We start from the raw sequence: 15,292 nt of genomic DNA on the forward strand, positions 1-15,292 counted from the left end.
GGAATACACATTTGGATGTGAATGGAGATCTATATCCAGATGCTCATCCCATTGAAAGCAATGCACTGAAGACAGACAACATCCACATGCAGATATGCCTTTGTATGCATATCTGAGTTACACTGTAGATGCTGATCCAATAAGTGACAGGCACACAGAAGCCTGATTCAATATGCGAATCTCTATCACTGGATCAGGGGCACCTGTCTTGCTGTGCTAAATTGTAAGTTTTACTGCCAGCCAGCACAGCATGGCAAGACAGGGAGCATCAGTCTGGTTGCCTCAGCAATGGTCTAATGCATTTCCTCTTCCCCTTCCACGATATCACCACACTAGCTATGTGATCCCTGATTGTATGGGATCACATAGCCAGCAGGAAGAGTTTGTTTAATGAAAAGGTGCCAAAGCAGCAGCCAGGAGGAGTAGCAAACAGGAGTAAACAGACATGAGAAAGGTAAGATTGAGGGTGAAGAGTTTAGCGAACATTTCAGATCCCTCCAAAGCCATGTTTGTGACAAAAATGTTCAAGCTTGAACATTCAGCGCAGCGCTACTTTTAACTTCCCAGGTTCTTAGCAACATAGGAAAACAGTCACAGGACTACACCAGTCACTGGTGGGCTCTCCCACACTGGAGGCGTTCAAGACGAGGCTGGACAGCCATCCGACAGGGATGCTCTGACTTGGATTCCTGCATTGAGCAGGGGGTTGGACTCGATGGCCTTGTAGGCCCCTTCCAACCCTGCTATTCTATGATTCCATGATTCTATGACTAAAAGTGTGCAGCCTTGATTGCCAGGTAATGGAGATCAAGATAAATCAGGCTACCAGGCTTTTCCTTTAACTACCAGTTATTCTTTAAATAAGAAAAAAAAGGTGCATACCTCAAAAGTTACAAAATCTTGGTTTGTGGAAACGTTTTGCCCCCTAGTGGCTCTAACAACAGTATTTATATTCTTTCCTCAGCTGACCACAACACAGCATTATTTTATTATGGGGATCTGAATTCAACAAGTTTTTTAATGTGTATTTATTATAGCTTTTATCACATGCATGACTTCCAGTGATTTTGATAGGCAAGAAAACTCAGACATATTTTTATTTAATTCAAGGTTTAGGGAGCATCCCTGACTTAGCAAAATGCCAAGCCATTTAAGAAGTCCTTTCAATTCTGATGGTCTCTCAATGTTTGTCACAGGAAATCTCCCTCAAGCATTCAAAATGAAGTCTCATCAAAACATAACTTCACATACAAACCTCAGTGAAAACTATGGCTGACAATCTGAGAACCTGCTACTTCTTTAGTGGGTTGTTTAAGCCCTCACTGTTCCATTCATATGACTTGCATGAATGCTGGGGTCACAGTAAAGGTTGGTTTATATATTACTGCCATCACAGAGGCTGCTCTCAGTCACCCCAGGAGACTGCTGCCACTGCCAGGTAAACAATTTTTGTACACAGACGTACTATATGAACTAGGATATTTTCTCTGTGCTACCACAAATCCTTCTTTTTCGGTATTTGCAGTGGGTTGGAGACATGTCACCCAACGTGAAATTTCAAAGTAACCTACAAATGGCAGCCATAAACTAGGGCTGTAAACTAGCCCTAATTGTTCAGTACTAGGGATATACAAGAATTTATTTCAGTTCACAAATCATTTGACAAAGCCTCATGCACAACCCTGAACACATTTGCATTAGAAAAATGCAAACTTCTGAAAAATGTGCACTTTCCCCATTTGAAATGTGCCCTTTTCCCATTCAAATGAATTCAAAAAACCAAACAGATCGCAAACAGCTGTGTGTGCAAGCTGAACCGAGCTTTGAAATGAAGTTTGGAGCATTTTGGCAAGCTCCAACATCCATGGTTCTCCCATCCCTATTCAGTACTTGAAGAGAACCTCCTGCTTGTGGATATCCAAGGAGCCCCTTACCATCTCTCTAAAGAAAGCATCAGCTCTGGGACTGAATCTAGTCATGTCTTATTCATGAGTATTTGAAGGTTAAAAGAATTATGCTGGGAGAAGTCATCCAGAGCAGCTTCTGGGCCATAACAACATTCTAGCCAACAACAATACTATAAGAATAAGAGAGGGAGGTGAACATTCTGGGTCTTTTAAAAGCATGTGAGCAATTAAACAACATCTCAAAACATGCCTAAAATGGTAAAGATGATATTCTAGCATCCAGCAGTGTGCAAATTTATTAAAAACACCTCTATCAGACTAGCATATCACAATTTTTGAATTTCAGATTGGAATCAAATTACTACAGAAAAACAACATAGTACTAAAATGATATTTTTAAAAAAAAATCAGAATGTCATGGGAATATAGTTTTTACTCTTGAGACACTGACCCATGTTTGAAGAAGAATATTGTATGTTTTAGAAGCCTTAAAAACTGCTGATTGACCCCATGGGACTCTCCTGTTGTGGGCTAAGCACAGCCAAAATAACCTGATCTATCTTGTCAAATCTGCAATGTATTTTTCTTACCTGCATCAACACCACCTTGGAAAAAGCTGACAATTGTTTTCAAACTGAATTTGTCTTTCTCCATTTATGCAACGTGTTATTTTGGTGGGAAAATCTGTGAAAAAGGAGGCCATTTGTTTACAAGCTGATTTTATTCTTGATAGTCATGCAAGAGCATGACAACACCGTGATGAACTAGAAATGTCACAGAATTGAGGTCAGGCACTTAAAAAAATCTGTATGATCAACCTGATTGGATGCCTATTACAGTCAATTGAAAGTGTTCCATGAACTTCAGAATGCACTGGGTCAGGTTCTACAGAAGGAATGTATGAAATAAAGTATTTCAAGTTGGAATAATCAACATCCAGTTGAAGCCAAAAACAAGAGACCTTTTGGGTTCAACGGTTCTGGACTGTATACCTATTTGGCCCCATCCACCAGGGATTTCTCCTTTATAGGTCTGGATGAAAGCTGATAATACATAAATTCCTGGTGTATTTACTGTACACAATCCAGCAACTCCTTAAGACACAGTGGGAGTCTTAGAGGTGTTCCCAGATAGTACTGTATGCATCAAACATGCTGAAACAGCATCCCTGATACTCACAAGCCAGAGTTCAGGCTGGCAGGATCTACTTTAGTTTTTAGTAGAGCCCCAAGACCCACCAAGTGGAGTCTGGTACAAAAGATACACACTCAGAATTAAAGAATTCTGAGCCCAGGAATTTGTTTTGGGTACTAGAACTGAATTAAACTCACAGTCCTTCCACACAAAAACCCATTCCTGGTGACCCCAAGCTTTCTTCATTTCACTTCAGCCATATAATTTAGGGTGGGTGGGGAGTCATTTTGTTACTATTTTTAAATAACTGGGTATCAGGAATCTTAGTAGTTCAACTGCAAATCATCCAGAGATCTACCTTCTGCCCACCCCTTTCACAAGCCATACAGGGACTACACTGATCCCACTGATGAATATAGCTCAACAGAAATAGGAATGGCACAAGCAGCACAGCAACGGCAACACCAAACCAGGCACTGTAGCACCAATCCACTGTGAGGTCCTTTGTATGTTGATGCTACAGTTAGCAGGCAAGCTATGGAAGCCCTTAATGGACTTAGGGAACAAACCTATGCATGTTTAGACAAAAATAAATCCTACAACTCCCAGCATCCCCCAGCCAGCATGGCTGGCTGGAGGATGCTGGGAATTGTAGGACTTACTTCTGCCTAAACATGCATGAGATTGTGCCCTTAATTAGCTGCATTGTAACTAGTGCGTCCACATATGTGACTGCTGATGCTACCATTTATCAAGATACTGTAGGTACTGTATTTCATACTCTGTATTGCAAGACCTCTGCTACATACTATGTTTACTTTCCTCTTAATTTCTATGTTCTTCCCCCTGCCCCTACAATATAATATGATATCATAAATTATATGTATGGCATATCAAACTCAACATAAAATCATTCCCAGCCTGATATACAATATTTATAGCAAGTCTTCACCATATACATACTTTCCATCACCAGACATCTTGACTATAAAGTCAATTAGTCTCTTACTATATATTAACATCTGACATCAGCTAGGATTTATTAATGCACTACCTCTTCATTGCCCGTTATGTAAGAATCAAATGAACCTTACAGATTTATTAGACTGTTGACAAAAGAATATAATGTAAAGGTGGCAAAAAGTTCATAAATATATACAGTGAGCATGGGATCCATGAATATATTAATGTTGTCCTGAAATTAGTTGCATCTTTCTTATTAATAAAAGTATAAGATGAAGTATTCGAACTGAATGAAAAATAAGACCCCAAATGTTCTAAATAAATTTGCACACTACTGTATGAACCTGTGCCTTACAACTCAACATATTTTGAGACAAAGAAAAACAATTTTGAGTTGTTGTAAACAAATGATACCTGGGGATACTGAGAGAAAGAGCGAGATAGTTTATGCAAGAGACAAACGTAGACTTTGAGACAAAATAAATTCAAATCAAATTATAAGATTACAAATGGGATTAACTTTCTGGTAAAGCAATCAATTATTAGTATATTTAAGTTTTGTTAGGGAAAGGGAAACTTCCTTTTCCTCCTGACTAATTTAAATGAACAATAAAAGCATAGTTGTTTACCCTATTGCATGCCTTTCCAACAGTCTCTGAACTGGTATAGTGAGCTTCCCAAGAAAGCGCTTGATGATAGGACGACTCTTGGCAAACTTATCTTTGATTTCAATTTCCAAGACATCAGTTAGAAGTGCTACAAAAGAATATTTCTGCAAAGGAAAAAAAAAATCATTTCATATCACAAGCACTGAGGATCAAATATAGCACCTCTGATTTGTTCAACGGCACCTTAAAAACGTTACTGCTACACAGATATCTGAAGATGAGCGGCCAAAATCCAGCATTCCACACATGCTGCATGGAGATAAGCATGGGTAACTGCACAACATTGTTTTTTGAAGCAGAAAAAAATGAAAAACACTCTCTGACATAGTCCTCTCATAAGCATGGATTCTATAATTCCTTAGAAAACAGTTCCTATATGGAACATTTTATGCATGGCATGTTTTGCAAGCTTCATCTCCTCTGGACTGAGACTAAGGGAGACTAAAAGCATGCATGCAGACCGCTCTATCTTGTCAGCGTAACAACGTATTCAGTGACATCACCAACAAAAGAAGAGGTTGGTTATTTTAAGCTGACATGGTATCTTCTCCAAGGTTACCTTATAAAGGCATCATGTATGCCATGGAAGTCTTGGAAAGGATACTTCAGTAAAGAACTTTATTGTCTCTCTCCAACAAGAACAGAACAGCCACAAGAAACTCCTGACTCTACCTAGATACAACTAAGTCCACACACTATGCACAGTTGTGAATATGCCATTGCCTAAAAATATTAGATGGAAACCTTGGCTGATTCAAGAGGATGACAAGACGGGGAGGAACAAATGGAATCCCTTTCAGGTAAGGGATGAAGGAGGAGGGAGGTGGGGCCCAGAAGCTTGACCACCTTCTCTTCCAAAGTTTAAACCCCTTGTATGGGTCAATCATAAGATACTGCTGTAAGCACATATTTTTTCCTGACCCTGGACTCGAGCTAGAAGCCTTCTCTCAGAGAATCTTTTAGAGCTTGCTTTAGTCTTCTGCTGCTGGTCTCAGTCTGAAAAACTCCCCACAGGGGATTCAATGGATTTTTCCAGATTTCCTAAGCTCCTGACCACCTCCAGTGTCCCTCTCCAACCACCACCCCCACCACCCCACAGCTCCTGTCCTTTCCCCACTATTACTTCTATTTTATTTCCCCTTCTCTCACCTAAGAACTTCCAGGTTCACTGAACTTTGAGCCCTCAACTTATTGGACAGGAAACCATTTCAGTAATTGGATAAAAAAATCCCCATTTGATCCTTTTTGAACAGGCTTATTTTAGGTGGCCTGTCATTAACAAAATTTACACATTTATATTTAGTTATTTAGTTATTACATTTATATCCTACCTGTTCCTCCAAGGAGCCCAAAGCAGTATACATGGTCCTCCCCCTCTCCATTTTATCCTCACAACAACCCTGTGAGGTAGGTTACAATGACAGTCAGTGGCTGGCCCAAAGTTATCCAGTGAGTGTCATGGCTTGAACCCAGATCCCTCCAGTCCAAGTTCAACACTCTAACCACTACACCACACTAATCACTACACCACAGTCAGTCCATTTTAGGATCCAATATTCCATTAAGACAATCACAGTGGGAAAAACAGAATAAATTTCAGGCACACATAAGCAGCCCCATGAACTCGCAGTGTTAGGTTTTTGTCACAAAGAAGGACCTAGAGCAAGAGGAAATAGCATGTGTTCCAATTAAATGAATCATCACTTCAGAAATAAGCCACCGGAAGATGCTGCAGGACAATGGAAGAAGAGAGTTTCATTTTAAGAAAAGATAATCCAATTAGCCTACTTTCTAAACGAATTAGAAGGCAAAATCTATATTCTTGGCTAAGCTAGAATACAATCATGAGGACTGATGATAGATTGCTGTCACAGTAGTTCTGTATAGACAACAGGCTTTTATTATATTTATAGTTTAAATCATCATACTGAAAGTTTCTCGATCGTCACAGCTGCAGGCAAAAAGCTTAAGAATATGCTGATAAAATACGGAAAGATTTTTCAAGGTCTGACTTCTTAGAAAAATACTTTTTGAAGGTTTGGAATACAGATATTGTAGAAAAAGCACAGTGTGTGAACGTTATGTTAACTGAATGCAACTATTAGGTGAATGAGACATGGCCCTCCTACCTATTTCTAGCATAGCCCTCAGAACCTTGCACTTCTGCAATATACTATAATGTCCAAAGATGACTTTGCACAATCTTATTGTGTATATCTAAAAATTGGTGAACTATACTGTATGTGTGTGGGGGAATGGCTCCGAGAGCACTAAAGCAGAGCGTGCGCATCTGAGTGTGTATGTGTGCGCACACATATAGATCACTGACGTTGAAAAAGGAAGCCCCAGTACTGGCAACTAAGACTGTCATGGCACAGTTGTATACTGGGGAAAGTGTGCCTGGTAGTTCTGGCCATAACGAAGCAGATGAAGCTGGCTGGGAGTAGCAGAAAGAATGGTGGCCCCACTGCTCAGAGGACATGCTTTCCACTGTCGTTGGAAGAGGAAATTTTGTTACAGTTAAGGAGATACTGGGGGCATGTGTGGCTTGCAAAGCTGCTTTAAAGTTGAGCAGCAGCAAGCCAAGGAGGATTTCTCCACAGCTCAGCTGGAAAGACCCCCCAGCCCGATACCTAGGGAAGACGATGTAGGAAACCACAGGGAATCCTTGGTACTGCCACCTTGCCAGGGGTGGGCAACCTGTGGCTCTCCAGATCTTTTGGCCTACAACACCCATCAGCCCTAGCCAGTATAACCAGTTGTGAGGAATGATGGGAGTTATAGGCCAAAACATCTGGTGGGCCACAAGTTGCCCAGCCCTGCAAGACATTCTGTACTATAGTTTGTTTTAGATCATATGTAGTCTAGACTATTCCTAAAAGCTCTGGATGACACTGCCACCATGGTATAGGTTCCTAGTATCATACTGAGAGAGAGGGAACGGATCTTGTGGATCACTGAATTGCCTAAGACTGCATCATGTCCCTCTCCCATGACTTTCTGCTCCAAATCGTCTCCTACTGATGTAGCTTTTCCTGAAGGAAAAAAAATGGAGGCGGTGGCGGTAGTTGCTGCAGTGCATGTATTTGTGTTTGCATATAATGTCTAGTTAGGCCCCTGGAATAGAAAGTTACAATCAAGGGCGTTGTGAAAAAGAGGGCTCACCTGAGCACAGGCCCTAGATCTTTTTGAGCTGTGCCCCGGATCTTCTGAGTTGTCCTTATTGCCACGTTTTTACATTTTCCCATTGACTTGCATTGGAAAATAAGAAGCAGCCATCACTTTTTTAGTTTGTATCATAAATACATGACATCTGGAGACCTGGTAGCCCCTATGGAGATGATTGAACCTGCCCAATTTCAGGCAGCTAGATCCAGTGGCTTTTGTGCGAGTCACAGGTAAAATTTGCGATTTTCAAGAATATCTGTCAAAGCAAAGAACTATAATTTTTTTGTGTTTCCACATACATGCATGGAAGTTAGGGACCTGGCAGCCCCCATGGAGTTGACAGAGCCTGCCAAACTTCAGACAGGTCCAGTGGCTTCTGTGCTAGCCATGTGTAAAGTTTCCTTTCCTCAAAGACTAAAAGAAAAAGGAAAAACTGTCAAACCAGGGGATTAGAAATCCTAATCAAAAGGTGTTTAAAGTGACCATTAGAGAGGTCACTATCCCTAATCTCTGGTGTAGGGTTTTTTTGAGGTGCACCCCCCCCCCTTTTCTGCTCTTACGTGCCCACTGTTGGGAGCTTGCTTGCAATGAAATTTTGAAGAGGGAGAAGGAAGGGAAAAAAGAGTGCCATGTAAAATACTGGTATTTCACACCGCATCTGATTTTACTGCCCCAAACTGGAACCTTGGGCTTCTACAGAAGTTTAGTCACTTCAGTACAGCAAAGGATCCAATCAGCCTCCACAAACTTCTTTCTCTCCCTCCACTTTAATTTCTCCTAAATAGCTGTAGGACTCAAATTATTCCAAAAGGAGGGTTAGGACTATGTGGCGTCATGACTGAGGAACTGCTGGGGCTTTTAAATAGGTTCTAGAGTTTTAAAAAAGCTAGAAAAAGCCCTCAGCCACCTCACCTCATAAAGTTAATTTAAGTACATGTGATCCTTACAAATCCTCCACAGCCTCCTAAATTCCTCTGAAGTACTACCTCTCTGAAAGAAGCCACCTCGCTTAGGGGATTCTCTCTACCCCCCCCCCTGCATTTCCAATAACCATTCTTCTTTTCTTCTTCCCTCCCTTATCCTGTTCTTTCTTTCTCTTCTTTATTCCACCCAGAGCATAATTTGGGGAATTCTTAAAGAGAATTCTCTTCAGTGGCATGAGAAGTTCTGAACTGTATTTGACTTTATACAAAAAGAGAAGAAGGCTGGTTTCTCTCCTTCTCCTCACTCAAGTCTTTGAGAACAGCGGGTTCATGTGGTTGCAGAGAAACAAACTGGGGCTGTTTTGCTTGTCACTTGCCATTATACAGCAATAGGAAGGGCTGTAGCTCAGTGGTAGAACACATGCTTGGTATTCAGAAGGTCCTAGGTTCAAACCCCAGCATCTCCAGGTAGGGCTAGGAAAGAATCCTGCCTGAATCTCTGGGGAGCTGCTGCTGCCAGTCAACGATACTGGGCTAGATGGATCCAGGGTCTGACTCAGTATAAGGCAGCTTACTATGTTGCTTTGAACAGAAAGCTTTAATTAAAAATAGGAGGTTTTGGTTTGTTTTTTAAGAGGAGGGGAGATAAATATTGCTAATTTATGCAATCCTATGTATGCCTACACTAACAGCAAAGCTAGCGGAGATGACAGTATTCCAGCTGAGCTATTTAAGATCCTAAAAGATGATGCTGTTAAAGTGCTGCACTCAATATGCCAACAAATTTGGAACACTCAACAATGGCCACAAGACTGGAAAAGGTCAGTTTACATTCCAATTCCAAAGAAGGGCAATGCCAAAGAGTGTTCAAACTACCGTACAATTGCGCTCATTTCACACGCCAGCAAGGTGATGCTCAAAATCCTACAAGCTAGGCTTCAGCAGTATGTGAACCGAGAACTACCGGAAGTACAAGCTGGGTTTTGAAGAGGCAGAGGAACTAGAGATCAAATTGCCAACATTTGCTGGATCATAGAGAAAGCCATAGAATTCCAGAAGAACGTCTATTTCTGCTTCATTGACTACACTAAAGCCTTTGATTGTGTGGATCACAACAAACTCTGGCAAATTCTGAAAGAGATGGGACTACCAGACCACCTTACCTGTCTCCTGAGAAACCTGTACGAGGGTCAAGAAGCAACAGTAAGAACCAGACATGGAACAACCGACTGGTTCAAAATTGGGAAAGGAGTATGACAAGGCTGCATATTGTCACCCTGCTTATTTAACTTATATGCAGAGTACATCATGACAAACGCCGGGTTGGATGAATCACAGGTCGGAATTAAGATTGCCGGGAGAATTATCAACAACCTCAGATACGCAGATGATACCACCCTAATGGCAGAAAGCAAAGAGGATCTAAAGAGCCTCTTGTTGAGGGTGAAAGTGGAGAATGCAAAAGCTGGTTTGAAACTCAACATTACAAAAACTAAGATCATGGCATCTGGCCCCATCACTTTCTGGCACAGAGAAGGGGAAGAAATGGAAACAGTGACAGATTTTATTTTCTTGGGCTCCAAGATCACCGCAGATGGTGACTGTAGCCATGAAATTAAAAGACGCTTGCTCCTTGGGAGGAAAGCTATGGCCAACCTAGACAGCATAGTAAGAAGCAGAGACATCACCTTGCTGACAAAGGTCCGTATAATCAAAGCTATGGTTTTCCCAGTAGTAATGTATGGCTGTGAGAGCTGGACTATAAGGAAGGCTGAGCACAGAAGAATTTATGCTTTTGAACTGTGGTGCTAGAGAAGACTCTTATGAGTCCCCTGGACTGCAAGGAGGTCAAATCAGTCCATCCTAAAGGAAATCAACCCTGAGTGCTCAATGGAAGGACAGCTACTGAAGCTGAAGCTCAAATATTTTGGCCACCTACTGCAAAGAGAAAAGTCACTGGAAAAGACCCTGATGCTGGGAAAGATTGAAAGCAAAAGGAGAAGGGGACGGCAGAGGATGAGATGGCTAGATAGCATCACCGATGTAATGAATATGAACTTGAGCACACTCCGGGAGAGAGAGGAGGACAGGAAGGCCTAGCGTGCTATGGTCCATGGGGTCACGAAGAGTCGGACACGACTTAACAACTGAACAACCATGTATGCCTACCCAGAAGTCACATAATGTTTAATGAGGCTTACCCTCAGGAAAGCATGCACAGGATTCCAGAACAAGTTACTTTTGCAGTGGGGGTTGCCCCTTGATATTCTGCATGTTTACTCAGAAATAAGTTCTGAGTTGTGAGCATGATACTGCAGGCTTAATACAGTGCCTACACAATTCTGTCTAATGAATTGACTACCCTTTCAGCTAGTCCTATGTATGTTTTGTCATTTGTGACTTCTTTTTTTGCATGAACTCTAGCTTCTGTGATGAGGAAAAGGCATTTAGTACATGCTCAGAGTTTCTCCATAACATAGCCCTAGTTTTGAAAACAGACTCACTGGCTGAATCCTGGTAAAGTCTTGGCACAAACGAAGTTTTGGGGAGGATGATAAAATGAGAGCTCGTGCATAGCAAGAAGGAGGTAGAGGAGAGTTGCACAAAGCAAGACATCTGTTTTTATGAAGAGTTGTTGGAGGATAGTAGGATGTGGAGGGACGGTTGCATGGAGGGGAATAGAACTGATAGGGCGAGAATGTAAGTGCTCAGAGGTGAAAGAAAAGCATTGTACATATGCTCAGAGGCATTCTATATTTAAGAACATAAGAAGAGCCGTGCTGCATCAGACCAAGGTCCATCTAGTCCAGCATTCTGTTCACACAGTGGCCAACCAGATGCCCACGGGAAACTCACAAGCAGGACATGAGCGCAATAGCATCTTCCCACCCATGTTCCCCTGCTGCTAACATTGGTGAAATGTAAATACATTCTAGTAATTCTAAAGTTGCATGCATGTATAACCTTCAGAAACATTGCAGGTTTCTTGCCTGGGGGACACCTCTAATGACTGTGTATTTTCATACAAATTTACCCAAAAACTATTGGGGAAGGGGTGAATGGAAGGGAAAGCAAATCACTCCCTCTCTCAAATTGGAGAACTCCCCTTCCACATGAACTGCTGCACCTATCCTTCTGAAACTTTGCTGGTTGCTTACTGAGGGAGAACTCTAGGCTGTCGGTAATTTTCAGAACAATGGTCCACAAGGAAAATAGGGAGACAAGTATGTCCTCTTTTGGAGACCTCAAAATGTCAAGGCCACCTTTGCCCAAAAGCCCTTGTGGCTATCATTCTGAAATTTGGCAGACATAATCTCCTCCGATGGGGCAATTAATCCTGAAATTTTTATCCAATTCTTCCATGTAATAAAAACGTTCCCAGTACCTCCCTTTAAAAGAAAATAAAAATATAAACCATGCACCTGTTTTTCTGAAGTTGGGCAGGTGCAATCCCCTTCTTTGGGGCTACTATTCCTGAAATTATCATCCAGTTCTGACCAAGAGAAAAACATTACAGTTTTTTTCTAATTTCCCATGGTAGTCAACAGCATTGACTCAGGTTTGGTGTTGAGCTGAAGTGGTCCGACTACAAATTGGCCTGAGCAGAAGCATGATGTTTTCCACAACGCTGAATCAGGGTTTGAGTTGACGTGGGGTGGGGGGTCAGTGCATACTTCTTATGTATGTATGTAATCTATACACACAGACATGCAAGCACACCACATGCACACACACCACACACACACATTAGAGGTGTGCTTAGACTCGGGGGGAGAGAGAGAGAGAGAGAGAGAGAGCGCCAATTTGTGTTATGGGCCTGTGCCCCAGATCTTTTAAGGACCTAGCAATGTCCCTGGTTACGTTGTGAAAATAGCTGCCCATTAAAAATTTGTTCTTAGCATTTCCAGAAGTATGTGATCAATGGCTGAGAGCAGCATGGTTTGGATAAATAAGCAAAAGTCCAGATGATCAATATTCTTACCCAAGAAGGGTAAGAATAGTTCCTATGTCAACTTAAATTACCAGCAAAAAGGCTTAGCAGGCAGAAGCAGGTAGCAAAGCAGGCAGTTTCCTGAGCAGGAAAACATCGTAAGAACATCTGGACCTAAGAAGAGCCCTGCTGGATCAGACCAAGGTCAATCTAGTCTAGCATTCTGTTCACACAGTGGTCAACCAGCTGCCCCACTCAGAAGCCCACATGTAAGATGTAAGTGCAATGGCACCCTCCCATTTTTGTTCCCCAGCAACTGGCGTACATAAGCACACCGCTTCTCATAATGGACTATACTAGCACTAGTATAGCCATCAGAACTAGCAGCCATCGATAGCCTTATCTTCCATGAGTACTGCACCAGACTGCTGCACTACTTTAACACCAGGAACTGAAAGGTTTCTTAAAAGCCATCCATTACCTCTCTGTGCCAAACAGGATTAGTTGTGTTACTGATGATAGTAGACCGCCTTTCCTGGCCATGGTGGGCAAATGTAGGAAACGTGCTCTTTTTTCCAGGCTGAATGGACATCTTTAAGTAAGGATCAGGATTGAAGAACATTCCTTTTTTAAGTCCAACTGCCCTAATATCTTAAAAAGACAGAAGTTGGGGTGGGTGGGTGGGAAGGAAAGGAAAGGAAAACAGAAAATACATCAAGCATTCCTTTTTCAAATGCCTTCATTTTTCATCAAGCGTTCTGACAATGTAGCACTCTGCTTCTTACATATCTATTACCTAGCTATAGAAAATGCATCAGGTTTGTATGTTGTTGAAAAGCTACATAAAGTTTTTATGGGCACACTAGTGATCGGGATGCATGTCAAATCTATTCAGAATGATCAGCCACTATAACAACCGAGTCTGAAAAGAAGCCCAAAATTGGGTTGTGCCTGTTCATTTATATATCATTTTCCACAGTAGTTTACGAGCACAATTTTACTGAACACAGAAGAATTTGGTGACAGATTTAGGGAGCAATTCTATGTCCCCCAGACAGCATCTGCGGGGACACAGGATTGTTCCGTTTCCTGCCTTGAAGCTTGTAGACGGGGCTCTGAGCCGGGAGCCTGGAAACCACACTCCCCTCCCCCTCCCCTTGGTAGACGGGTGAAATTGCACATCTAGCTAAAATGCAAAGCGGGAGGCACAAGGCCTCCAAGTTCAGAGGCTTACAAGCACCCAGGTGTCAAGGAGAAGGCCTCATGGGGCTGAAGATATGGTGGGAAAGGGTGAACTTTGCATTGCATGATTTTAGGTTGCGGTTTTACTGTTTTATGGTAGGAGGGAGTAGGATCCTGCAGGAAGTTCTGCCATTTAGGCCACCTTAAGGGAGGAGGAAATGTGGGCCATCCCAGGACTGAAGGCGCCAGGCCGGAGGTCTTATCAGAACTCAAGGTCATAAACCAGCTCGGCCTGCCAAAGGGCCAGCACAGCTGGAGAGGTGTGAAAAACCCAGCTCATCCTCCTTGAGAGAAAGGAGGGGGGACAAAAGTAGCTGGGCAGTGACTAGATAAAAGAGACAAGCGGACATCCTTCTTTTGTCCTCTGGTTTTCATTTGGCTCAGGTGGAAGGTGCTGGAATGCTGGCTATGACAAAGGATCCTACCACAAGTTGTGAGTAGCTAGGTCAGGGAGTCTCTTATTGCTTTATTCAATGTTGGGTTTCCAAACAGGAAACTGGTACTTGGGGGAATTCTGAATTCTACTTTGTCTTGTTTCTCGTCCCATCCCCATCCCCCTTAATTTGTAAATAAATACCTACCTCAGACTACTGCTGTTATTTCTTTCCTGGGTCAGTGCTAAATTCAGTGGCTACTGTTTTCCTCCCAAGGTTGGGAGGAGGTTGGGGGTTCCTCCTGAGTTTGGCTGAGCTAGCTTGGAGAGGTGGTGGCAGCGGATCAAGGAGGCTAGTAGAGCCCAGGGGTCCCACCTTCCTTTACTCCAGGGCACATCCCACAGAACTGAGCCCTTAAACACTTTGCAAACCAGGACCAAAAAGCAAATTAACATAAGGAGGAGTGCTGTCAGTCCAAGATAATAATAATAATAATTATTAAATTTATTAATCGCCCATCTGGCTGGTCACCCAGCCACTCTGGGCGATGTACAACATACAATAAAACAGTTTAAAAGAATAAAATTCTACAGTAAAAACGTTTTCTAAAATACCCTAACCCACCCCAAATGGCTGCCTGAACAACCACGTTTTTAATGCATGACGGAAGCTCATTAAAGAGGGGGCATGACGGAGTTCCCTAGGGAGGGAGTTCCACAGAGTGGGGGCCACTACAGAAAACGCCCTCTCCCTCGTCCCCACCAGTCTAGCTGTCCTGGCTGATGGGACCGAGAGAAGGCCATCCGAGGCTGATCTTGTTAAGCGGCCTGTCTGGTGCTGCTGGAGGCACTCCTTGAGATAGGCTGGGCCAGAACCATATAGGGTTTTAAAGGTCAAAACCAACACCTTGAATTTGGCCCAGAAAACAACTGGTAACCAATGCAACTCCTTCAGCACTGGAGTGATGTGATCTTGCCAGCGG

At 42.5% G+C, this 15,292-nt stretch overlaps 1 protein-coding gene across 8 annotated transcripts in view; it reads right to left on the reverse strand.

Annotated features, from left to right (window-relative positions):
* Positions 1–15,292, reverse strand: part of HECW2 (HECT, C2 and WW domain containing E3 ubiquitin protein ligase 2) — a 264,005-nt gene that overhangs the window by 93,015 nt on the left and 155,698 nt on the right. For all 8 annotated transcript variants that reach the window (XR_014785285.1, XR_014785282.1, XR_014785281.1 and 5 more), the window contains 2 exons: positions 13,176–13,345; positions 4,634–4,776 (listed from right to left, as the gene is read on the reverse strand). Coding sequence is in view for 5 of the 8 variants with exons in the window: in XM_084816460.1 (XP_084672586.1) it covers positions 4,634–4,776; positions 13,176–13,345 (313 nt within the window). In the remaining 3 variants the exon portion in view is untranslated. The remainder of the gene's footprint in view (positions 1–4,633; positions 4,777–13,175; positions 13,346–15,292) is intronic.

Source organism: Heloderma suspectum, chromosome 1, assembly GCF_057233095.1.
Source record: "Heloderma suspectum isolate Gila_16-S chromosome 1, 16-S_ref, whole genome shotgun sequence".
In the NCBI taxonomy this organism is placed as follows: Eukaryota; Metazoa; Chordata; class Lepidosauria; order Squamata; family Helodermatidae; genus Heloderma; species Heloderma suspectum.